The following is a 25,293-nucleotide window of genomic DNA, read 5'->3' as shown; positions in this document are numbered from 1 at the left end:
GGGCTACTTATTATTTATCATGCTATCACACTTCAATTTTGCTATAATTTTCTCCAAGCTTTCTAAAATCTGTGATCTTTATGTGTTAACTCTAAAATAATTATTATCCTACTTTTAATCAAAAGAAATCAAAACTCATAACTTTCAAGAAAATTACATTTCACCTAATAATTTTATGGCTAATTTTACAAAATATTACAATCACCAAAAATGATATCTAAGCCTTAGCATTTTCTTAGAAAATCACATCAATTTTTACATCACATTAAGCAAAAATTAAAATTAGCAAATCTCATTTAGCTCAAGCCAGATTTGCTCAAGATCAGGTCAAAAACCTCAAAAAAATTTTTTTGAAGAATTAAGAGACAATGCCAAGACTCACACATATATATAAGCATGACTCGAATCCAATACCTCTTAGTTGATAGCCAAAACACCCAACCAACAGACCAAAAAGAGCGGCATAAAAACCCCAAATACAAGTAAGCTCCACAATCAAAATTATCTTTTGAATTGTCTATATTTGTCTCCATAATAATCAGACATGTTTATAGGGCAGTAATACAAAAGAGGAGAAGAGGGTTCTTAAGAAAAGTGAGATATAATCTCTTCATGTCACTCAAACAAAAATCAATAAATAAATAAAAATATGAAGCCGCTTAGATTGTCTCAATGTCAACTGTTGAAAACTAAAAACAACCAAATTTCTGCTTCTGAATCCATTGATGGAAGAACAGTTCGATCCCTCTTCAGTGTCAGAGAACGGCATGAGCTTTTCCATAGTACCTATTGATGTATGATACCTGAAAGATGATAACAAAGAACACATGAAATATGTCCACAAAGTAAAAAATAACAATCAAAGTTGCGCTTTAGTTCAATGTTATGTGGAAGGTAGTGTTTTGTAATAATCAGTATTGTTTTGTAAAATGTAGTGTTCAGTTCAGTAAAATTTTTAATAATTTATCTAATATTTAGATCTGTCATGGATGATCTAGTTTTCATTTTGGCCATATTCCATCATATAGGACCAAAATTGTTGAACCTAATGTAAGGAAACAATACCATACTGCAAGCATCTATTCAGCTAGAAGAGAAAAGGGGACTAGGGGAAAGAGAGTCAAAGAGAGAATCAAAGATAAATTTCCATGTAAGGAGAGTCAAAGATTTGGCCACCAAGAACAGAACTACGGCATGCCACATTCGACTTTTTTATGGCCAATTTACGTTTTGTTTGGGACAGCTTTCTTATTGCTTCTTAAAGCAGCTTTTTAGTAAAAAATTAAAATTTTTATACTAAAAAAAAGTTTTAATAAGCAATACGAAAGCAGTCCCAAACGAAGCCTTATAAGTACCAAAAACTGAATTCAGAAGAAGGCAAATATGAGTTCCTTAAGTCGCCTAAGCGAAGGAGAACCAAGTTGAAGTTAAATATGCCCTCTTAACTTCTTTTACTCTCACTTAGCATCCTCCAGTCATCAGGCTTCCCCTTAGGGGATTTCTACACGCAGACTTTAGCATCGCAAAAAAGATTATTCTCATGAGTCAAAATTATAACCTTCAAATCACAATGGAATCAGCCTAACCATTGCTTCAAGTTTGATTTAAGAGCAAACAGAATTAGGAAGGAATTTAAAAGTGGCCAAACCTTCACTTGACTGATGTCTGGTGTATCAGGAGTTTGTACAGGGTAAAACTTGTAGAGCCTCAAATTCTCCAATGCAGATCGTATCTTGGGGTCCATGTCCTCTATAGCTTTTTTCCGGGCTTCTCTTGCCTGTAAAAACCAGTATAGCATCATAGTATGAATAATGTACCATTAATATGGTTAAGAACCAAAATGAAATTGGTTAAGTCAAACAACCTGTCTCTGAGCTTGTTTCCTTTCTTTAACCTGTGCCTTTACATGCTCCTAAAGCAATAAACATTGGGCTTTAGTTTTGTTTCTTATTCCAACAATAGCACATATAACTTTTGCATCAATCATAATCCGCAGCAGCCAAGTCAATTGAGGCTTTGTTTGGGACGACTTTCCTTATACTTCTTAAAGCAGCTTCCTAGTACAACGAAGCTGCTTTAAGAAGCATAAAGAAAGCCGTCCCAAACGAAGCCTAAATTATCTTGTGAAAGCCAATACAAAATGGCATGAAAAACATCAAACCACACATTTGAGTTATAAGCTAAGCCATTCTTATAGATCATATACTATACATTTATCCTTAAACCATTCTTATAAATCATATACCTTAAATTTATCTTTCTGGTCTTCCCATAAGACCTCCTCCTTGATAAGGTTATCCGTAAATTCCTATAAAAATAACAAGTCTCAATGTTTAGTAATCAAACGGAACATAAGGTCATCAGAAAATATACACCATTATATAACATCGGTCTTGCAAGTAAATTATTAAGGAAACAGGACAATTATAAGGCATACGATAGTTGTACATACCTCAAGGTCATCCAGCTCCCAATCAAACTCACAGACAACCTGGAGGAAAGATTACTATGGCATCAACTTTACAAGAAAAGCTTCCAGCGATTAAATTCCAAAATCATCATTATTAGTACCCAACAAATTGGGTCAATCTACTAATCCTGCTCTGTTTATTTCTATGGTTCAGTTGTAAAAGCAAAACAATGATAATATTTCATAATCATACCAAAACGAGTGCCACTTCTATCATGACTCATTATAATCATTTATCTCCATCTTTTAAGCTTTACTGCTCATCCATTTTAACATTACTATTTCCTCCACAAACTATTGGTATCCATTTTTTGTTAACACATACTTGGATCCATATATCATAACCGATCCACTGGCAGCTTTTATAATTACGTTTGAAGGTTATAATACTTTTGAGGCACTTCGTTTTAAACTGCAACTTTACATTTAGAAGTTTTTCCATAATGAATATCCTACTTTTTTGTATAATAGAATCAAAAGTAAAAACATATCACATCTAAGAATCATCTTTTAAAGCTATTCATTGATAATATCTATTTCAAATCAATTAAAATTATATGTGATATACTGAATCTTTATCTACTAATTTTAAATCCAATATATTCTAAACATTTCTTCTACCATTATAATTTCACTTACATCAAAACAAAAGTTTCATCTACCAAAATTATCATAATAGAAAACACAAGGTGACAACAAGTGGGGAAATGAAAGCGGAAAAATATGGTGGATTGCTTGTTTCATTAAAGCATTTGGATTCTTCAAGCATAAATCGGTAAACCCTCCCGTTATGACAACAACACCACCTTAGATATCAACCAATATTTTTGACACTACATGACATTTGCCTATATGCACCGGGTCAAATAATAAGATATTGATTTGTCCCTTGTACTTAACTATGGTAAATTTTTGGATGCTCTCAAGTTCCTCATATTTGTTCAATAATTAGACCAAAATTTGTTTTCAAATGATTGCTGAATTGGAAGACATGAAAGAGAATATATCTGATCTCCTTGAAATGAATGGATTATTGATCCCAAAGATACTGACACAAAAAAAAAATCATAATTCTAAATTTTGGTGGTTCAGGTTTTATTTGGTAGCTTTCATTGGCTCCATTAAAACCAATTTGAAACTCCAGGACATTTTTTTTTTAATTTTGACCGATTTCAGTTGAAACTGGAAAGTTTGAATTGAAATTTCGGACAAAATTTGAGAACTTAAGTAAAACTAATAAATTTTGATCAAGTTTTATTAAAACTCTTGAATAGTGGACAAAATTTTACGAAATCCCATCATTAAAATCAAATTAAATTTCTTGTGCGTTGTAATTTGAAACCCATTAGATAGCCCTTTTTATTTCATATTTTTAGCAATCTTTTTACAAATAAAAATAACAAAAATCAAATTCAAAATTGAATCGTGAAAGTGACAAAACTATCAACTCTACCTAAATTGAAAATTTGATGATGGAAGTGAAACATAAACCGAGTTTTTACCATTTTTTATAAAGTAATTCAATAACTGATGGACTTGTTGCTTACAAACCAACATAATTGGAACTACCTTATTAGTAAAGAGATTGTAGAATTTTCTGAAAAACAAAGCAATTCATTTATTATTCATGATTTATCTTTCCTTAGGTCTCATAAAAGAGAAAGAATTAAATGCTTCTTATTGTAACAACAAATTTAGGATCACGTTTGTGCATAAAAGTAAAATACATCACTTGCTAACTAATTAACAATATAAAATCAAATTTCATGCAGGGTGGGATAAATTGTTTTAGATCCAAGATAATGATGTAATTACAACTAAAAAGTACAAGGGTTTTACGGATGAAAATCAAGTATTTGCTTAATGTAAGAAATAATCCACCACAATCTATGCTTGTTTCCCCTCTCATCATCAATTATCATTAGAATTGAAGTTCTTCAAAAGTGCACAAGATGTGATACTACTAAGTTAGGACGAACAACAATGAAGGAAAAGCCAGGAAAAATTTTGGCAACAAAAAGGGAGTACTTAGAAGCAAGCAGAGCTCAACAAGGGAGAAGAGGTTCAACGATGTGGTGAGGATCAATGGAGGAGATTTATTCTAGTGTCGTGACACTTGGCAAAAAGATCAAAAATAGTTGTCTTGCATTTCGTCAAATTCATTGATTTCTTTTAAACTAACTTTCAAAAAGAATTCTCTATGAATGAATTTGTATGACAATCAAAAACATTCAATAACTAGTGGAGTTGTTCCTTACAAACAAATATATAATATTTCAGTGATGCAAAGGTGATTGGAACTACCTACTTAGTAAATAAAGTATACAATTTTTTGAATAATAAAACAAATAATTTATTCTTTATGATTTATCTTTCCTTGGGTCTCATCTAAAAGAGAAAGAATTCAATGCCTTTTATTGTAATGAAAATTTTAGGATCGTAAGTATAAAAGAGAAGCACATCTCTTGTGACTAATTGAGCATATAAAATTAAATCTCAATTACTGCAGGATAAATTGTTTCAGATAGAAGAAAATGATGTAATTACAACTAAAAAGTTGAAGGGTTTTATGGTTGAAAATCAAGTGTTTTGGGGCCTTTTGGCTAATGAAAGAAATAATTCAACAAAATATCTGCTTGTTTACCCTCTCATCATCAATTGGCATCAGAGTTGAAGTTCCTCAAAATTGCACAAGATGTGATAGAAATAAGTTATGCTGACCAACAATGAAGGATAAGCCAAGCAAATTGACGATGCCAAAGAGGAACATTCGGAAGTACGTGTGGTTCAACAAGGGATAAGAGGTTCAAAGATGTGGTGAGGATCAATTGTGGAGATTTATTCTAGTGAAATGATGCTTGACAAAGAAATAAAAAATAGCTGTCCTGTATTTTCAAATTCATCGAATTTTTTTAAACTAAGCTCTAAAAAGTATTCTTTATAAATGAATCTGTATGACATACCAAAACATCCCCCCCCCTCCTAGCCCCATCATGCCTTTGAATCCTCCCTTTGCAAAGCCACTAATCTAATTGCAGGCCCATCTCAACCAATTTTTCCCAAAGAATATGAGATTTGTCTATATAATTTTTATAGTTAATAAGCGAAAGATTTCATTTTGTTCTAAAACTTGATCCTAAATTTTCCATTAAAATTAAAAATTTGGCCTATTTTAAATGAGACTTATGACTAGATAAACCAAAAACGGTCAAATAAATTGCATTATTGTTATAAAATTCACAAAATTTTTTAATAAAGCAGTTCCAGTAGCCTTTCTATCAATGCAAACTTGTGATGTTAGTAAACAGGTTCACTAGCTACTAAATCATTTTATAAGCACTCGATCTCTCTTTCAACCTTAATATCCTAAACATTATCAATCCATCCATGATGCAAACAACTTTTGTTACAGCTCTTGTCATCAATAGGCATAAGAGTTGAAGTTAGTAATTCCAAGGATCCATCCATAAAAAAATTTCGACGGCAATAAAAAATCTCTTCCCCTTCATCGAATAGCACATCATTCTTAGTCCTTTCTCTTTGATGCAACTAGCCAACCCAACTTCTCACTTATTGACCTTTGCCTCAACTTGAGGCTACCACATCTCACACACAAAACTTTTATCTCTTCAGCAATTGCTTAATGGTTTCGCAGGGCATATCACGTGCAAAGCAGTGCACTCCCCACACTCTCATCATGTCTCTCATAAGTAATGTAGAGAAAATTTACCTCAATCCTTATTCATGAGTTTGCCTTTTCAATATCATTCAATGTATCATGTAGTCATCCATATTTGTTATTTCATCAATTTATGAAGGGTAAATTGATCGCTTGTTATTGAATATGCATAACAATATTTTAATTTTACTCGGGCTAGAATGTCCATGACTTTTTGGCTATAATAAATGGTAAGCCTTGTTATTCGTATGAAAAGATACAAGTCTTATATTTCACATCTCCACTAGGGATTAACTCTCCATTTTATGGTTTCTTATTGCTTTGTTTCACTATAAAGTATCCATTCACTTAAGGTGTTCATTCATGTAATTTTCTCAATCCCCTTTATACATGTCAATAGCTCAAAATAGCACAAGTTATAGCCCATAATACAGCATTTCACACTTTATATGCTATTTGTATGTCAATGTGCAGTAAAGAAAAATAGTATACTACATGCACAATGCAAATGGCATGCAATACTTTATCTTTTAGAAAAAAAGACCAAAATAGTCATTAACTATTTATAATGGACCAAAATGGTCCCTCAAGTCTTTAAAAAGTAACTCATCTTTAAAGAGTTGAAAGACCAAAATAGTCCTTTAATATTGTTGGGGATTATTTTAGCCTTTCATAAAGATTCAAGGGATCATTTTGATCCTTTTCTCCTTTATTTTTTCTTTTTTGGTTTATTGATTTATTTCAATTACTTCCATGAATAAAAAAATTTGTTATAGATTTGAAATAGCATAAAGAGTGTTTTCATTAATAAATTCAATTCTTGCACAAATATATTTGTTATATTGTGTAATTCAAAGAATATGGCATATTTATGAGAAGTAGTACCTTTATCTTCCTTCATAAGATTACTCAATCAGCATGTCATTGTATCACTAAAATATCTGACAAATCTCATTAATTAGAACTCTCGCAAATCAATAATCAACATCTCCATCTCTTGCAAAACTCTTGTATCCCCACCTTTTAACTACATTGTCGCTCACACTTTATGAATTAGGTTCATGTTCCCTAATGTGTGAATCCCACAAATCTTGTGAACTCCTTCATAGCAACTCACACAAATCCAAAGCATCATCTGCATTTGATCACCCATTGCACATCCAATGCAAAATAGTACAATCCACAGTAATAGAATTGCATCTAAAAAATCGCCACATACAAAACCTCATCTGCACATCTCATATTTGTTTTCATTGCCTCGCTCATCCCTAAATATGGTTTGTTGGCATCTACATAACGATTAGAAAAAATTACAAGCATAAGGTTGGTCATTGATATAACATTAATCAAATTAGAAACTTTTTGATCAAAATAAAATCACCATGAATGCTAATCACAATGCCTCCATATATATATAACTTCAATTTATCCTAAAAAAATAATTTTCTTATGACCACCAAATCAATTACAATGGCGCTAAATCATAAACTTTCTCAAGGTCAACAAAAACCGCTTAAAGATCCTTTTATTTCTCGAAACCTTTTTATAAATTGCAAGAGTGTAAAACCAACTTAACGTTGCACTATTTCTAGCTAAAAATATAACAAACAATGTTGTCTCTCGAACTTATTTTGAAGTTGATTTTCTAATAATGAGATCAAAGCAATTTCAACAAGGAAAATAAGATACTCAGGTAATCTAAAGATTTTCTATCTAATACTTACCGGAGGATCTAGAGGATACATGATATGGACAACCGTATCTTGTTCATCATCATCGGGGTGGAGGGGTTGAAGATCTACAAAAAAAATTCAAGAGTTTCAAGTAACTTGTGAAAAATATGAAATTATAAGAAACAAATTAAAACATCATAGAGGGAAAGTAATACAAAAGAGGACCATTATAAACTCATTGTACAAAAAATATCAAAAAGCTTAAGCTATTGCATGGTTATAAGTAGGATTATCTAAATCTGTATTTTGGTAATGTTTTTGATCCTTCAATCGTGGATTTTTTTAATCAAAATCAAGTATGTAATGTATATTAATATTTCAAAATTATTTTGCATTCAATAAAAGTATAGTGGATTAAGGTTTAGAAATTGATTTCTATAAGTGGTTAAAGTTCTTTAAATAAGTAATTAAACTTTAACTATAAAATTAATTAGCAACTAAGCAAATAGTTAGATAAGCTATTAAACATGGTGGGTTTTTAGAAGTAAGATAATAAGGAGTAATGAAGCAAAGACAATGGTTTGATATGAATTATAATATTAATGATTTATTATAAACAATTAACATGCTAAATAAGATGTTTTTAGCAATTAGCACATGAAATCATGACTAAAAAATCAAAGATAATTAATTAATTAATTCTTTCGATGTCATTAGAAGATTTTTGGTTAATTAATATTATATGATTAATCATTTTGTACTTTTTAAGATTCATTATGGCCTTAACCGGTTAATTTGCGTTAACACCACTACAAATGTACCAGTAAGAACATTTTATAATTACAAGCAACTGATTAAATAAACAAATGATTTACACTTTGACAAATACTTTTTTGGGTTGTTCTTGGGAATTAATTATTATAAAACCTAATTTTAAGAAGCTACTACCATCAACCCAATAATATAACCATTTCACATCCTATCCTTCTTAGCATTATCACATATTCATTTTAAAATTTCATTTACCTTCTAACCATTTCATTTATCACATATTAACGATAGTATTTTTGATGACCTACATTAGGAAAGTAGATGTATTAGATTTGACTTATGTTATGATAAGTAGAGGTAGACCTAAAAAGAATTGGTTAGAAAATATTAGAAATGATCTTTCTTTATTAGATTTAAATGAGAACTTAACTTTTAACATAGCACAATGAAGAAAAAGGATTCATGTAGCCGACTGATGAGGTCATCAACAGACATTTTAGGCAGGTTTATCGGCGAAGAAATCGTAGATAGACGGCTACGATTGGGAGTTTATATTTCTGATGTGACATGTCATTTTATGTTATTTTTTTCTATGTCATTTGATGTATCTTTTATTTCGTGCACTAGTGACTATTTCGTCCTTACGAAGGCGTAGTGTTTGTTGTAGCCCAATGGGCATGTGAGTCTTTTATTTTCATGCTTTGAAACCTTTATATAGTGGTCTCCTCTTATTGTGTTAATGTTTGATGAATGAAATTTCAGAAATTTATCTTTGTCTTCTTGCTTGGGAGCTTGAGAGAAAGAGAGGAGGCCTAGGGGAGGCTCCACCCGAAACACCCAACAGCCCACTACGGTGAGCTCTTGGTTTTATCGTGTTTATTCGCTGTTTTTCCTTCCTCCCCACCCCGTTCCACTCACCGAACCCGCCCCTCTTCCCCCTTCAATTTTCTCTGCAGCCGTCCCTCCCATCCCCTCCTGAACCGCCAAACTCCCCTACCCGACCCCCTCTTGCCGCCAGCTGGGCCAGCCGCCGGCCCCAGTACAGCCGCCGTCCCCTCCCCCTCATCCAGCAACCCGACCTCTCCCCTTCCCTGGCCAATCCCGCCGGATTCAAGGCTTGGAGGGATTTGAATTCAGCCATCAATTTCCTATTATTGCTTTCCTAATTTGACCCCTTAAATTAGGGAGCTATTGATTGAGCATTACTTACCCAATTCAAATTCAAATTCCCTCCCACCTTTGTAACTTCCCTAATTAATTAAAATTCTGAAATTAAAATCTCAAATTTTAATTAAATTCATGGGGCCCACCAATTAATCAAAATCCCTCTTTTCTTCTCTTGCTTGGCCGGCCATCCTCTCCTCACCTTTTCTCTCTCTACTTGCCACATAAGCACCCACTAATTCCCCTTTTAATTCTCCCTTAATAACCGCTTCTCTTTAATTGAAAATTTGGAGGCTTTTATTGCAATTAACCTCTCCCTCCAACATAAGAAAATATGAAAATTCAAATTCAGATTTTCCTTTGGTCTTCATCTAGCTCACGGCTTCATCCTCCCTCCCTTGTCTTCTTCCCGCCCTTCCTCAATGTTGAATGGTGGATCCGGAGCTTGAATGGGGATTAGTATTCCACGCCGACGGGAGCATTGATATCCTACGTTCTCCTTGCTTTGACGTAGGATTTGAAGACGACGCCACAATCGAAGAGTACTTGGAGCGAGTCGTCCCGATCCTCGCAAGTATCTTCGACCGACAGTTTCGTGACTACACTTGGACGATCATCGGACGCCTTCCACCACCACCTTCCCCAGCGAATACCTCTCCGGTAACAAAGTCTTTCGTCACCTTTTCCGTAGTGGTGCTCTCCATCTTCGCATGGTTCTTTCTTCTCCGCTAAAGCCCCCAAGTGAACGAGTGAGAGGGTGCTCAAGGTGAAATTCTTCATTATTAATTGTGGGATTATTGTTATGAGCAATTAAGTATATCTTTTATTTTGGATTGTTATGAATTGTTTGGTTATCTCAAAGCAATCTTCGCCTAAGCGAGTTAATTACCTAGAATAATTTAAACCTTCATTTTATTGGTAATAAAATTTGTTTTGACAATGCTTTAAATAACTTTCAATTTTACTTCCCAAATGCAATTCCTACATTGATTCACATCACCGACCCCACAAAGTAGGATAAAGGCTTGATGTTGATGTTGATGTTGTTGTTACCTTTCTCAACTAATTTTGTTAGTGGCTTTCTTATAGACAAACATATGGGTCCATACATCATAGCTGATCTAATTATAGAATTATAAATTTACTTTTAAATATCTAAGATATTCTCTAATCAAATATGCTGTTGTGGCACTTCTTTGTTTAAAAATCTAGCCCTATGTTTAGAAGTTATGATCCTTATTGAGAGGTTCAATCAATGATGATAAATCAATAAATTTATTCATGATAATCTTGTTCCAAGAAAATATGAAATTAAAAACTCTAATCTATCTACTTGGATCATAAGATTCATAAGTTAACACAACTAATCTTCAAAATATTTTAATTATATTTAGAGATTATTGATCCATATAATAAACATACTTATTTAAATTAAACATATCTTTGAGGTTTGTTAGTTATTAAAAGCATGGAATCTAATAAAAATTTTAGATTTGCTTCATTATATGCTCCCCTTGGAATTCGTTATAGCATATTCATAAGGAAACATATGGGTATTTTGGAATTATCAACACTGCTTCATACTCTGTTGAACTATCCACCATTCATATCATGATTAGAATTAAAACATTTGTTGTAAATGTAATATTAATTATGAAAACTAAATATGAATCATATAAAGTCATAAAATGAATTGGGATATTACAAGTATCACAAAATTTCAATAATAGTATATGGTTTAATGTATTTGATCTAACTTTATATCATAAATTCTCTTTTTCCATCTCTTCCTCTGGGTTTCACATTCAACGTTTCATCTACACAATTTTCAGACAACCATACCAATCTTGCTCCTAAAGTTATTATTGGTGATGAAATCATACTCATCACTGATAATGGATATGAAAGGCACTTTATAAGGTGAAAATATAGAACTATCCATAATGACTCATAGATATTTATTCAACATCCAAGTCTATCAGAAGACTAAAAACTAAACAATTTAATGTGGACAAATTTTCACAAATTAGACATAATATTATTCTGGTGGCTTCCCTCTCCACACGACTTCAACAAACCTTATACTATTTCTATAATATATCGCTTGCCCCAGCTCTACAATCCTTCTAGCTCTATTTACACTTTATTCCTCTATTTCTCAATTTTATCCATGAATACTCCTCTGATTCTCTTACACATAAGTAAGACTTTAAAATTTTGTAAATTCTCGGCTTCTGTCAATCCTAAGGGATTGTTTGCTTGCATGTAATAAATAAATAAATAAATGCAATGCATTTCAGTTACACAAAATTGGTTGGTGAGTTGTAAAATAAATACATTAAAAACTAATTTCATGCATTGTTTGATTTAAAGCACTACATGAGACCAACCTTGAATCGACACTAACGAACTATGAGACCAACCTGGAATTCCATCAAAAACCCAATCTCACTCATCTAAAAAAACTTACATCACAAGGAAATTCCCTTTCTTCATCCCCTTACAACAAAGCTTGCTGCTTTAAACCAAACACCAAAAACTATAAAACAAAAGCAAAAAAAGACAAAACACTCATTTTGCTTACATCCAAACAACCACTAAATTCCTATGATTTCCTCAATCTTTCTATGACTACTAAGAGTGCTGACTTTAGTAAGCATTATATCAATGGATAGGTTAGAGAATTATGTGATCCACCTACGATTTTAAGTGAATGGAAAGGGCTTATCTTAAAAATTATGAATAGGCGTTTGAGACATGAACAAAACTTAATTAGTTGAATAAAAGTCTTGCTGATATACAGTTCGTTCTACTTTCAGTATTTAATTCCCTCATAAAGTGATAGACTTGATGAATTCTAAGGGAGGTTATTGTTAGACCGGTCCAATCGGTCCATACGGGACCGGCTCATGTAACAGAGGAGGACAAGGTCTGCGCCTCAGAAGATTTGCATGCTTGGCCCCAGTTGGTAGCAGGAATAAGGAAAGGTTTTGGAGGGATTTATGAGGGAAATTTCAAAGTAGGGGTTGTTTAGAAATTTCCTTTTGAATTGTATGCATTAATTTGTATGTTTTGCTAGGGTTCAGGCATCTTAAATTTGGCTGAAATTTAAGATATCTCTTAAGTTTTTGGGCTCTAGTCACCGGCTAGGGATCAGGAGAGCCAGATCTTTCTCTCAAATTGAATATCCATTATATCTTGCTTGCTTTTATTCTTCTTTCATCAAATAAACTTTGTTTCGTTGTGGTTCATCTACCTTCTCAAAAATTATTTGCGAGTAGCTGATTTTCTCAGATTTTAGCAAGGGTTTTTTCTTTGTTTATACAAGTATTTTCTATCAAATTGGTATCAGAATAATTTTCTGGCTAAAATAGAAGTCTTCCTCACTGAATGTTGTTGTTTCATATACGATCTTGTTATTTTTGCAGTTTGTTGCACTTTGCTATTGGAGCCTAAATCTGAATCCTATGACAGGAAGAAAGATAGAAGTGTTGAAAGAGGAGATTGGACAACTGAAAACTGAAATTTTAGATCTCCACGTTCAATATTCAGATGACATAAGTCAAATTTCAACCATCCACAAGGAGGGGAATTTTTTCAGCCTGGGGGAGATGTTGAAGAAGTTGCTCGAGGGCCAACCCAAAACGACATCGTCAGAGGCAAGGGGCAAGGGAAGCCTCCGACAACCTAGGAAGCAAAGAAACTCTAATCCAATAAGGCAAAAGGAATATCAAGAGGTGGAGACTCGAAAGGGAAAAGAGAGAATACCTCCCCTAGAGCCTATTCCTAGGTGGGAGCCAAGTAGAGGGTATGGGGAGAAGCATAAGGAGGTGGAGCATGAACAAAGGGCTACTGAATTTTAGAGGAGACGAGCGGAATTTAAAAGGAAAATGTGTAATTATGATCGAAGGAGGGCTGAAATTGAAAGGAGAAGGGTTTATTATGATCCAAGGGATGCTAAATTTAAAAGGAGAATGTAGGAATTTGATGAAAGGTTTGGATATGAGCATAGAATGGATGATTGGGACACTTGGGGGGAACCATCCCCTTAGGGAATGGAAAATTATGAAGGAAACAAGGGGGAAGGAAGAGATCCGAGGGGTGAAGAAGCTAAATATGCATATTTCTTAGGGAGATGATGCCCATGGGTGGATCTACAAGGTGGAAAGATACTTTACCGTCAATAAAATGAAGGATGAGAGACTGACGGCAGTAGAGATGTGCTTGGAAGGGAAAGCTTTAGCATGGTACCAATGGAGGGAAACAAGGCGACCCATATGAACTTGGAGGGAGTTTTAATGATTATTTGTTGGAACGTTTTCGAACCAGCATGAAAGGGGACTTCTATGAGCAATTCTATGCCCTGATGCAGGAGGGGATGGTGGTGGAATACCTTGAGCAGTTTGAGCATCCGGCCAATCGACTAAACTGGCTTTCGCATACTATACTAGAGGGAAACTTTTTGAAAGGGCTCAAACAGAGCTTCGAGCGGCAGTTAGAGTGATGAGGGCTCGTAATTTGGGAGAGGCTATAGAGATAGCTCAGCTAGTGGAGGATCAGAGGCACCTAGAGAAAGAGACTAGAAGCAGCAGCTCTGGAGGTTCGTACAGGATGACCACCATCTTCTTGGCACCCAATGAGCTGATGCCGGGTACTCTTTGGGAAACCCAAAAGGAGAAGGCTGTAAGTGTAAGACCCAGAGACAACTTCAAGAAGCTCACATAAACAAAGTTACAGGAGTAAACGAAGAGGCTCTGTTTCAGATGTGAGGAGAGGTATACACTGTGGCACAAATGCAAGATCCGAACTCTACATGTTCTCACCGTTTGTGATGATAAGGAAGCTAAGGAGAGTGTCGTCTTTCAACCTTATGGAAAAGGTGGATCTTTAGGAGACGGGTATTGTTAGATCAGTCCCAGGATCGGTCCATACGGGACCGGCTCACGTAACAGAGGAGGAAAAGGTCTATGCCTCAGAAGAGCTGCATGCTTGGCCCCTGTTGGAGCAGAATAAGGAAAGGTTTTTGAGGGATTTAGGAGGAAAATTTCAAAGTAGGGGTTGTTTGGAGATTTCCTTTTGAATTGTATGTATTAATTAGTATGTTTTTCCAGGGTTATGGCATCTTGAATTTGGCTGAAATTTAAGATCTCTCTTAGGAATTTGGGTTCTAGCCGCCAGTCGGTCTGATCCAAGGCCGGTCTAACAATACTGGCCTCAGAAGAGCCGCATGCATGGCCCTTGTTGGCAGCAGAAATAAGGAAAGGTTTTGGAGGGATTTATGAGGGAAATTTCAAAACAGGGATTGTTTAGAGATTTCATTTTGAATTGTATATATTAAGTAGTATGTTTTGCTACGGTTATGGCATCTTGAATTTGGCTGAAATTTGAGATCTCTCTTAGGTATTGGGGAACTAGCCGCCAGCCGGTCCGGTCCAGGGACTGGTCTGACAATACATACCTCAGAAGAGCAGCATGCATGGCCCCTGTTGGCAGCAGGAATAAGGAAAGGTTTTGGAGGGATTTAGGAGGGAAATTTCAAAGTAGGGTTTGTTTAGAGATTTCCTTTTGAATTGTATATATTAAGTAGTATGTTTTTCTACGGTTAGGGCATCTTGAATTTGGCTGAAATTTGATATCTATCTTAGGTATTTGGTCTCAAGCCGCCAGCTAGGGATTGAGAGAGCCGAATCTTCCTCTAGAATTAAAAATCCATTGTATCAAGCTTGCTTTTGTTCTTTCATCAAATAAAATTTGTTTCGTTATGGTTTGTCTACCTTCTTCTCAAAAATTGTTTATAAGTGGTTGATTTTCTCGAATTTTAGCAAGGTTTTCTTTATTGGTTTATACAAGTGTTTTTTATCAGTTATCTCCCTGAGTCCCTGTAATATACATTAAACTTATTTTCAAGTGATATATTTATTCTACACCTCTTTATTCTTCTTCTTCCTTTTTTTGTTGTTGATGGATTGAATTAGTCAATTTTGCTATAATTTGCAATAATGTCGATAGCATGAAATTGTGTGCGATTTTTTATCCTTAATTCTAGTATTTACTTTCTAGTACATCATGGATTGTTCATTTGAATAGATTTCGATCATTATTTCAATTCTAGTCAAAGGTAGTATATCAATGTTTAGATTTAATAGTCTGTAACATGTGAATTTTAATTTTTTGTCATATAACTTCCCGACATGTCATATTAGATTTGCATGAGAAACACTAGAACCTAAATCATCACAACTTATGATTTAAAATCAATTGCATCAAAACAAATCAAAACATATGTTAGATTCTAGGGAATGTAATCAAGCTTTTAACAAATTTGTTGATTTGTATGTAAATTCAATGATGAAAACTATCGACTAAAGTAACTAGATGGACTCAAAGAATCGCTAAGAAAGCAATGCACAGATGGTTGCAATGTCGTTCGGAAGAAAACTTAGAGTGATCAGGTAAATGTATTATAACCTAGATGGTATATTGGTATCATACTCTAGTTGATTCATAGATTAGCATTCTCGTAAATACAAACAAAATTAAAGGAATGCAACATCATGACAAAAAAAAAGAAAACATATTTTAAGTGGTAGAATGTACGACACTAAAAAAATACTTACAAGGCAGGCAATAATCATACTGTTTAACTCGCTCAACCTTCAGGAATTTTAGAGCAGATCTGCAAACATGAGAACCAACATCTCAAATAATTAACAAAAAAGAACAAATAAATTACTCGTAGTCATCATCATTATTAATCTAATCATGACTATTTGAGATCAGCTTTATAAATTATAATCTTCATCTTGGCTTATCATTCTCGCAAATAAATGAGTGCATGATGATGGTGATGAAAAAGATTATAATTTAGAACATAATGATGATCCTAATAAAGGAGATGAGGCTCTTTTGACTTATCATGATGATGATTAAGCTTCTCAGGATGATTAATTTAATGTTTTTTAAAAAAATAAGTGCCTCGTAAAAAACTATTTTAATGTTTTGAGTTGTTGAGTCTAAGCATCAATATTTAACATTTTGACCTAATAGTATACATCATGACAAAAATGGTAGTTTAATTTATAAATTTAGTTGTTTTCATTGCTATGATAATTTATTTTTCAATTTAATTGCCTTATATATACGGTCATGCATGTTAAAGCATTCTAATGTTTTATTTATAGGATATTGATAATAACTTTTTGCTTCAGAATATTTTCTCTCTTATATTACTAAATAATTAGTGAATGATCCATAATATTTTAATATTTTGCACTACATTTAAAATAGAACATATTACAACATGCACCATTCCTAGGGCTCCACAAAATATTTGTACTATGATGTACTATTGACTATTGAGCATTATGAATTCAATGTTGTCTTTCAATTCATATACTTTACATGAATATATTGACACATTTATAACCAAATTATTTGTATACATAATAGGAATTATTAGAATTGGTGAGTTTAGTTTTAGATGTGGTCTCATATTAGGTATGCACAAAATAATTCTGTTTCAATTTTAATTAAAATTTTTAGTATCTAAGTTTTATTAATAGTCATGTATTCATGTATGTTATTATATTTGTTGAAAATTGTTACTTAAATGTATTACTAAAAGGGAATCCTGCACGCTTAGTAAATATGCAAAATATATACAAGTCATTAACACTTTACAGCTACCACATATGATGCAAGTACAATGGAAGTGTTAAATGTACAAAAAATATGGGGTATAACCATAGTCATATTAAAAACAATTAGCATGTTGAAAATTTTTCAAAACCAATTGACAAAAACAAAACAATTTACAATTAAATTAGTAGAAAGACAAAAAAAAATAAACACATAAAAAAGCAGCAGTGAAATTCGACATAAAAAAAGGCAAAATAAAAAATGAGCATTCATGAAAAATTGTCCTTGAAGAATGAAGTAAAATAACGTGATATAAAAAAAGACAGTAGGTTGCCCTCGATGCCAAATGTAATTCTTTGTAAAGGAAACCAACATATTCAAACGAAATAGCCATATGCATTGATGGAAAATGCTGAGAAGGTCATCAGAGGATGAGTGGTATAAGGTCAAAAAAAAGGAAGGAAGATAATAATGAAATATGTTAGGGATAATGGATAGGCTAGAGTTACCTTCTCTGAGTGCATCCCATAGTATAAATTTCAGTGTGCAATCGTTCTACTTGACTATGCCTTGAAATGAACAAAACATGCAATGTCATACTAGCTGAAAATTTCACATTAAAACATTGGAAAGAAACCAAAAGATTAAAAATTTAAAACAAAATTACCTATCCTCCAATGGAATATATGGCATCCAAGCCATTTTCATTGATTTCATGGGAATAATTTCTTCCGTTTCTCTTTGTACAGATTTAACGCCAATTTTGTCAGAGGGGGGAACAGGAGAAACCACCTAAACAAAAAGAGAAAAAAGGGGCAATTAGGATGGAACAGTACATCCAGGTTTCATAAAGCAATAGAGAAGTTCTGCCACATATACAAAACTAGAACATAGTATCTTCAATAACACTAGCATATAAATCAATATTTGAAATGGAATTTAACTTTAAATGACTACTTATATTGTTTAAAGTGAAGAGAGGGACGATAAATTTAATTTCACTCACACTAAGAAAGGCACAAGTTGTTTGTGTTCGTGAAAATGCTATGTTTAATCTCACGCAGAAGAAATATATAAGCTGCAAATAGAATATATCTGATGAGGTCATTGACAGACATTTTAGGCAGGTCTACCGGCGAAGGAATCGTAGATCGACGGCTACGATTGGGAGCTTATATTTCTGATGTTGCCATGTCATCTTATGTTATTTTCTATGTATCTTTTATTTCAAACCTTAGTTTACTATTTTGCCATTATGAAGGTTTAGTCTTTGTTGTAGCCCGGTGGGCATTTGAGTCATATTATTTTCATGTTATTTTCTGTTAATGAGGCCTATATAAAGAGGTCTCCTCCTATTGTATGAGCTTAATGTTTTGATTAATAAAAATTTCTGAGATTTTCTTTCGTCTTCTTGCTTGAGAGCTTGAGAGAAAGAGAGGAGACCTAGGAGAGGCTCCACCCGAAATACCCAACAGCCCGCCCCGGCGAGCTCTTGGTTTTACTTGTATTTCACTGTTTTCTTCTTTCCCCACCACCTTCTCCACACACCCGTCCCCCCTTCCCCTTGCCTTGGCCCGTTTCTCCCTTCCCCTACAGCCGATCCAACATTTTTCCCCACCCAGTTCCACCAACTCACCCTCCCCATCCCTCCTTGCCACCAAAAGGGCCAGCCGCCGGCCCCAGCCAGGCCGCCGCCTCCCTTAGCCCAGCCCTCCTCTTCCCTGGTAAAATCCTGCCGCCCCTTCCTCTTGTAAATTTGAATTTCTTGCCTTAATTCTTTCATTATTCCTTTCCTAAAATAACACCCTACATTTAGGAATAGATTTAAATGAAATCTCATCCGTTTTGAATTCAAATTTCAAATCTCCTTACTTGATTAAAATCTGAAATTTAAAATCAGGTTTTAATTAACTCCATGGGCCCCACTAATTAATCAAATTCCCTCTCTTTTCCCCCTTGCTTGGCCGGCCCCCTCCACCTAGCCTATTCTCTCTCCTTGCTACCTAAGCATCCACTAATTAACCTCTTAATTCTCCCCTAATAGCCGCCCCTCTCTTTAATATAATTTAGGGGGATTATAATGATAAAATAACCTCTCCCTCCAATCCATGAAAATCTGAATTCAAATTCAGATTTTCCCACAAGTCTTTCCCTAGCTCACGGCCCAACTCTCCTCTCTTTTCTTCTTGACGTCCCCTCCTCAATGTTGAATGGCGGATCCCGAATTTGAGTGGGGGCTTGTGTTCAACGCCGACGGTAGCCTCAACATCCTCCGGTCTACGTTCTTCGACGCGGGGTTTGAGCACGAAGACACAGTTGGCGAATACTTGGAGCGGATTCTCCCATCACTTGTGCGCGCCAGTTTCAAGACTACGTTTGGACAATCACCGGGCGCCATCCACCACCACCTCCACTGGCGGCTACCTCTCCGGTAACGAAGTCCTTCGTCTCCTTTCCGTAGTGGTGCTCTCCATCTTCGTGTGGTTCTTTCTTCTCCGCTAAAAGCCAAAGAGTGAATGAGTGAGAATGTGCTCGAGGTGAATTTTCTCATTATTAATCGTGGGATTTTGTTATGAGCATTTAAGTAGTTCTTTTATCTTTGAATGTTTATGAATTGTTTGGTTATCTCAAAGCAACTCTTCGCCTAGAATACATTTAATCCTTTATCTTATTGGTGATAAATTTGTGTTGGCAACGCTTTAATTACTTTCATCTTAATTTCCGCAAGCAATTCATGTTTGATTCACATCAATATCAAGATTAACATTTATAACTACAAAATCCAATACATTAAAATACGATAAGAACTTAAAAGCTTCCACGCATGTGACACCCAATTACAAAAAATTCTCTTAATACTCTAAGGGTGCATCAATATTAATCACAGTTCCATCGCACATATCTCTCCAAGTTATATGCATATTCCATTCTAAAGAGAAAGCTTACACCTTAATTTCTATAATAGTAGGATTATTCATTTTAACATAGAAGCTTTGTTGTAGTATGAAAACAATACTGTAGTGAGGATTTGAATGAAAGCAATATAAAGAAAAAAAAAACGTAACAACTCCCAACAGATACTTAATAATGACAACCTGCACAAACCACTGGTAACATGAATAGTGGCTTCAATAAACCATTACCATTCCAAAGCCCAAATGGGAAAGAGTAGAGTGATGTGTTTGCATTTTTCTATTCAAAGGCCCTCTCGACTTCTTTTTTAGACAAGGCAATAACTAAGAAATCGTTCAAAAGAGCAATCAAAATATGGAATCAAATCAATTTTCTGTGGAAAAAACAAGATATAACAAATCATACAAATGTCATTATAAAAAAAAACAAGGAAATTGCATGAAGATGCACAATACCATTAAAGCAAATCAGTGAATTAATAATTATCCACTCAACTCCATGAACATGTTCATCCAAGAAATACCACAACCAAGAAACTTGAGTATATTGCAATTTGTCAATGGATTACAATTTTGATTCTCAATGAACTGCAAACAAACACCCAAAAGAGATTGGCATCTCATTTTGAGCAAACATTGGAGAATAGCAATGCACAAAATGTGAAGGATTGATGAAAAGTGGCTCTCAAGAGATTCATATTACATATTTCAATTGATAATTGAATAGGTCTGACTTCAATATAAACTCAACTGATGAATAAATATCATGATTTAGAGAAAAACTGAGTTTCCAAACAATAACACAATCACAAATATAACATGACTGTACTTACTGCGATCACTACTGGAATAAGGGTGACCTTGTCCACGCCATTTACATTCAGCATTTGAGCTGCATTCGAAAAACAAACATAAAAAACTCAGGAATGGTGGATGTTTCCCATCGTTTTATTCTAAACATCATCAAAATGGAGAAACCTTATATCTATCATTTGCTTTTCAAACTGGGATTGTATATGAATTTGTGTACTCAAAAGGAAATTGAAGAATAAAGTAATTAAAAAGATATTTGGTGATATATTCAAGAAGAATGTGACACCAATTTCTTAAAAAATACATAAAATGAAACTCTAGCAATAATCTGGTGAAATAACAAGCCACAAATGTTAAGAGTAAGAACAAGAAAGCCACCCTCAGTACAGCCAAACAAGTACACCTTCTTCCCGCAAAGCTCTCCACCCTCAAAAGCATTCTGTATAAGTAAAAAAAAAAAGGTTGAGATTAGAAACATGCATTGCAGATTTGTACCATGTTATTTTGTTGTAAAATTCAAAAACGTATCTAGTGTTAAAAGCATTGCAATAGCACCTCCAAGTTAGGAAATTTCCAATTGATCTCATGAAGTTTGTCCATGTTATCCCACTATCATCAAATCACACATGTTAAAAAAAACCATTGCAACAAGCAAACTTTCACATGCTTGAGCCAAAATATCTCAGACAGCTCTATGTTAATCATCTAATGAAAGAACTTGGTGTGACGATGTAACAAGAATCAGCAATCAGACCTCAGTTCCAACAGGAAATGCAGCTAGCCATAAATCCTCCTGTCAAAAACACAATCCAATATTAAAACTCATGCAGCACCAGGAAAAAAAAAAACTATGTGATAATAGCACTTCAGGACAATCACACTTTGGGCATATTTGGTAGATTGTAGAATGTAGATAGAAGGCATGATTTAAAAATGGGTGATTTTCAGTTTCACTGATTTCATAAGTTGAAAAAATCATCACATTTGGTAGATTAAATATAGAAAGCATGATTAATGATGATTTTCAATTTCAACAATTTTGTATGTTAAAAAAAAAATCATTAATTTAAGAGGATTTTGAGAAGATATGTAAAGCTTAAAATCAATGTTTATTTCTAACCGCACGACCAACTTATGAATATAGAAAATTTCAATTACTTTTCAAAAAAGTTATTATTATTTTTTTAATTCACTCAATAATGCAAGAACAAAGCGGTCAGCAATTTCAAGAAGAAATCAAACATGGACTTACCTTTATATACAGCATTTTTTTCTCAAAGGTCGTACCAACTAGGCGCATAGAGATAGTGAAGTTTCATTTTTCCCATAATGTAATTAAAAAGCGATGGCTGTGTTAAACCAAAATTCAGCATGCGAGGAAAATATCCAATCAATAGTACCAATAATAAAAAAATAATGCTTAAATAAATAGTATTATCCTTCCTGGGATTCATACTCTCAAAGAGGAAACAACCCGATTATGCTTCTCCAATTTATCATAAAGTAAATTTTCACTATAGGTTTTTTATTTCCATGAGGTAATAAAAGGGGCAGTTATTTTCGACCAAAATTTAGCATACAATTAAAGAACTAGACAATAGCATCAAAAGCATCAGTTAAAAGAGAAATAGGGAAGAAAAATTTATCACCCACGAGCATCATACTAACCAGATTCCGCTTCTCCTCGAAGTATTTGGCTTCCTGATGAGGCTTAGTTCTGACGCTTTTCCTTCTATTAGCATTTCCCTTACTTGATTCCTTCTGAGCCTCGTCGGTGGGATTGACTACATCGCCAACACCGCCTTCCTCAGCCTTCTTCTTCTGGGGCGCCTTCCTCTTCCTGGACGCCGCCATCTCAGACTTGAGTGCCTTCAAATTTGAAAGGAGGCGAGGTTCGGTCTACCGGAGCTTCAGAGGGTTACGTCCGGTTCAGTTGACACTGTAAATGAACTATGTCGAGACAAGTATTGTACTTTGGGGCTGTTTGATAGCAGGATTTAACCTAAATCCGGCGTAAGTCTCAGTAAGCCCTCTTCTTCTTCGCAAGCCGCTGGTCCCGTCGTTGCCTTCTCCAGCGGGCTCCCGCCGCTACTTCCTCGCTTCGCTCCCGCCCTACTTCCTCGCTTCTTTGCCGTAAGGGTTTTTGGGAATTTGGGGAAGAACAGGAGGGTTTAATTTTTAAAATTTCTTAATATATTTGGTAATAATTAAATGAGATATATTAATTAAATTTTAAATTAATCTTTATTATTATTATTATTATTATTAATTATATTAATATTATATTAAATAAATTTATTATATTTAATCAATTCTTTAAAAAGAATTTTAATTTTATATGCTCCATTATAATAAAAATTGAAGAAATAGGTTCAAAAGTCTCAAACCAAAATAAACTCTATATTAATCACAAACGGTCTATTTGAAGTCTATCAGAACCACCATTGTTTGGGCAATAATATTATAAAGTTTGAATAAGTTTCAAACAATTTTGCTTGTTCGAACTAATCATATTTTTGTAGGATTTACATAAATCAACAAAGGTCAACCGAGATTCAAATATGGCTTAAATATGGATCAGTATTTCTTTGAATTATGATAGATTGATTCAATCATCATTCGATATGGTGCAATAATCGTTCAAAGATTGTTCGAATAGGCTTCAAAAAATTATCTATGATTTGAAGATCATTCAATCATGGCTCGAATATTTTATGATCATGATTCGAGCACGGATTATAACATAGTAAACAATAATATTGATTCAACGTAGTTAGTGCAATCATAACAACATAGTATACGGATATAACATTATAGCTATAACAAAATAGAGTGTATTTTAAGTAATTAAAAGCGCTTATAGAACACAGTCATCATTCCCCTACAAGGTTTGCATTACCATGATTGCTTAAGTAAATGAAGCACTTAAAGAACACAGACATAATTCCCCAACAAGTTTTGCAATAAGGTGTAAGTGGGGTCATAATCATATAACTTCATAAACATTGATACATCATCCGAAAATTATCTTGATCGGGCACGAATCTCAAAGCAAAATCAAGTTAGAAACTTTCAGAATTAAAATCAAGAGCATCCGATCTCCGATTTCAGCAAACTTATAGTCAAACTGAGCGTCTCGGAAATACGAATCCAACGACACCAAATTAGACCCAATCTGAGCCCAAATGGGTCCAAATCAAGGACCCAAAGAGCTGTTAGAAGGTTCAAACCACAATTTGGATTACCAAACGGATTCCAAACATAACAAGCTTATAGTCAAATCGAGCGGCTCGACGAGACGAATCCAACGAGCCCAAGATCACTGAATTCCGACATCACTACGACATTCAAACGTCAATCGAACGGTTCATGATCAAGGAATTCAAGATTGGCCGTCCATCCAACCACTCCCAACTAACCCTTGATCCTCCACCTATTTACGAGTCATGTCATTCCCAAAATCTATAAACAGAGCCCCCTCTCCTCTTGAAAAGGGACCCCCAAAGCCTAAGGAAAAAAGAGAGAGATCAGAGATCGCTCTTGCTTCCTAGCCTCCTCGACAACCGCCGAAGTCTCGCCGGACCACCGCCGACAGTTGGCCCTCACCTTCACCGGACCACCGCCTTACGTCGTTGCTCCGCCGAACCACCGCCTGACGCCCTACGCTCCACTGGACCACCGCCTAACGACGTTGCTTCTCCAAACCACCGCCTGACGCCCTGTGCTCCGCCGAATCACCGCCTGACGCCCTGCGCTCCACCGGACCACCGCCTAACGTTGTTGCTCCGCCAGACCGCCATCTGAGACCCTCACCTTCGTCGAATGCCCTACGTTCCGCCAGACCTTCACCTGAAGCTCTCATCTTTGCCAGGCCATTGTCGAAGACTCTCATCTTTACCAGATCATCATCTAAGGCCCGGAGTTCTGCCTTATCATCATCTAAGGCTCGAAGTACTGCCAGACCATTACTCGACACCCGTACTTCCATTGTATAATTGCTACTTGTAATCTGATCGTCCTTAGAGACGAGTCAGCCCATTGTAACTAACTTAAGTTCTAGTGAAATCTTTTCAACTGGGCCAGGCCCCGTGGTTTTTCCCCTTTCAAGGGTTTTCCACGTAAAAAATCTTGTGTTCTCTGTGTGTGAGCTGGATATCCGTATAACGCTAAGAC

At 34.6% G+C, this 25,293-nt stretch overlaps 1 protein-coding gene across 2 annotated transcripts; it reads right to left on the bottom strand.

Moving 5' to 3' along the window:
* Positions 1-477: 477 nt before the first annotated feature.
* Positions 478-23,230, bottom strand: LOC110114848 (protein HEAT INTOLERANT 4). Of its 2 annotated transcripts, XM_028694426.1 has the most exons (16): positions 23,123-23,230; positions 22,789-23,028; positions 21,875-21,913; positions 21,676-21,729; positions 21,499-21,559; positions 21,141-21,199; positions 18,402-18,473; positions 18,063-18,187; positions 17,905-17,964; positions 16,375-16,433; positions 7,874-7,947; positions 2,453-2,491; positions 2,246-2,308; positions 1,865-1,912; positions 1,649-1,777; positions 478-803 (listed from the first exon to the last, which is right to left on the bottom strand). In XM_028694426.1, exons 2-16 carry the CDS (start codon positions 22,972-22,974, stop codon positions 756-758), a joined length of 1,116 nt encoding a protein of 371 aa, XP_028550259.1. In that variant the 5' UTR covers positions 22,975-23,028; positions 23,123-23,230; the 3' UTR covers positions 478-755. The 2 variants fall into 2 exon arrangements, with proteins under 2 accessions (XP_028550259.1, XP_020703532.1); XM_020847873.2 differs by lacking the exon at positions 18,402-18,473 and having other exon boundaries at positions 22,789-23,224.
* Between the last annotated feature and the right edge of the window lie 2,063 nt (positions 23,231-25,293).

Source organism: Dendrobium catenatum, unplaced genomic scaffold, assembly GCF_001605985.2.
Source record: "Dendrobium catenatum unplaced genomic scaffold, ASM160598v2 fragScaff_scaffold_484, whole genome shotgun sequence".
NCBI classification, from domain to species: Eukaryota; Viridiplantae; Streptophyta; class Magnoliopsida; order Asparagales; family Orchidaceae; genus Dendrobium; species Dendrobium catenatum.
This window is presented reverse-complemented; position numbering and strand designations above follow the sequence as displayed.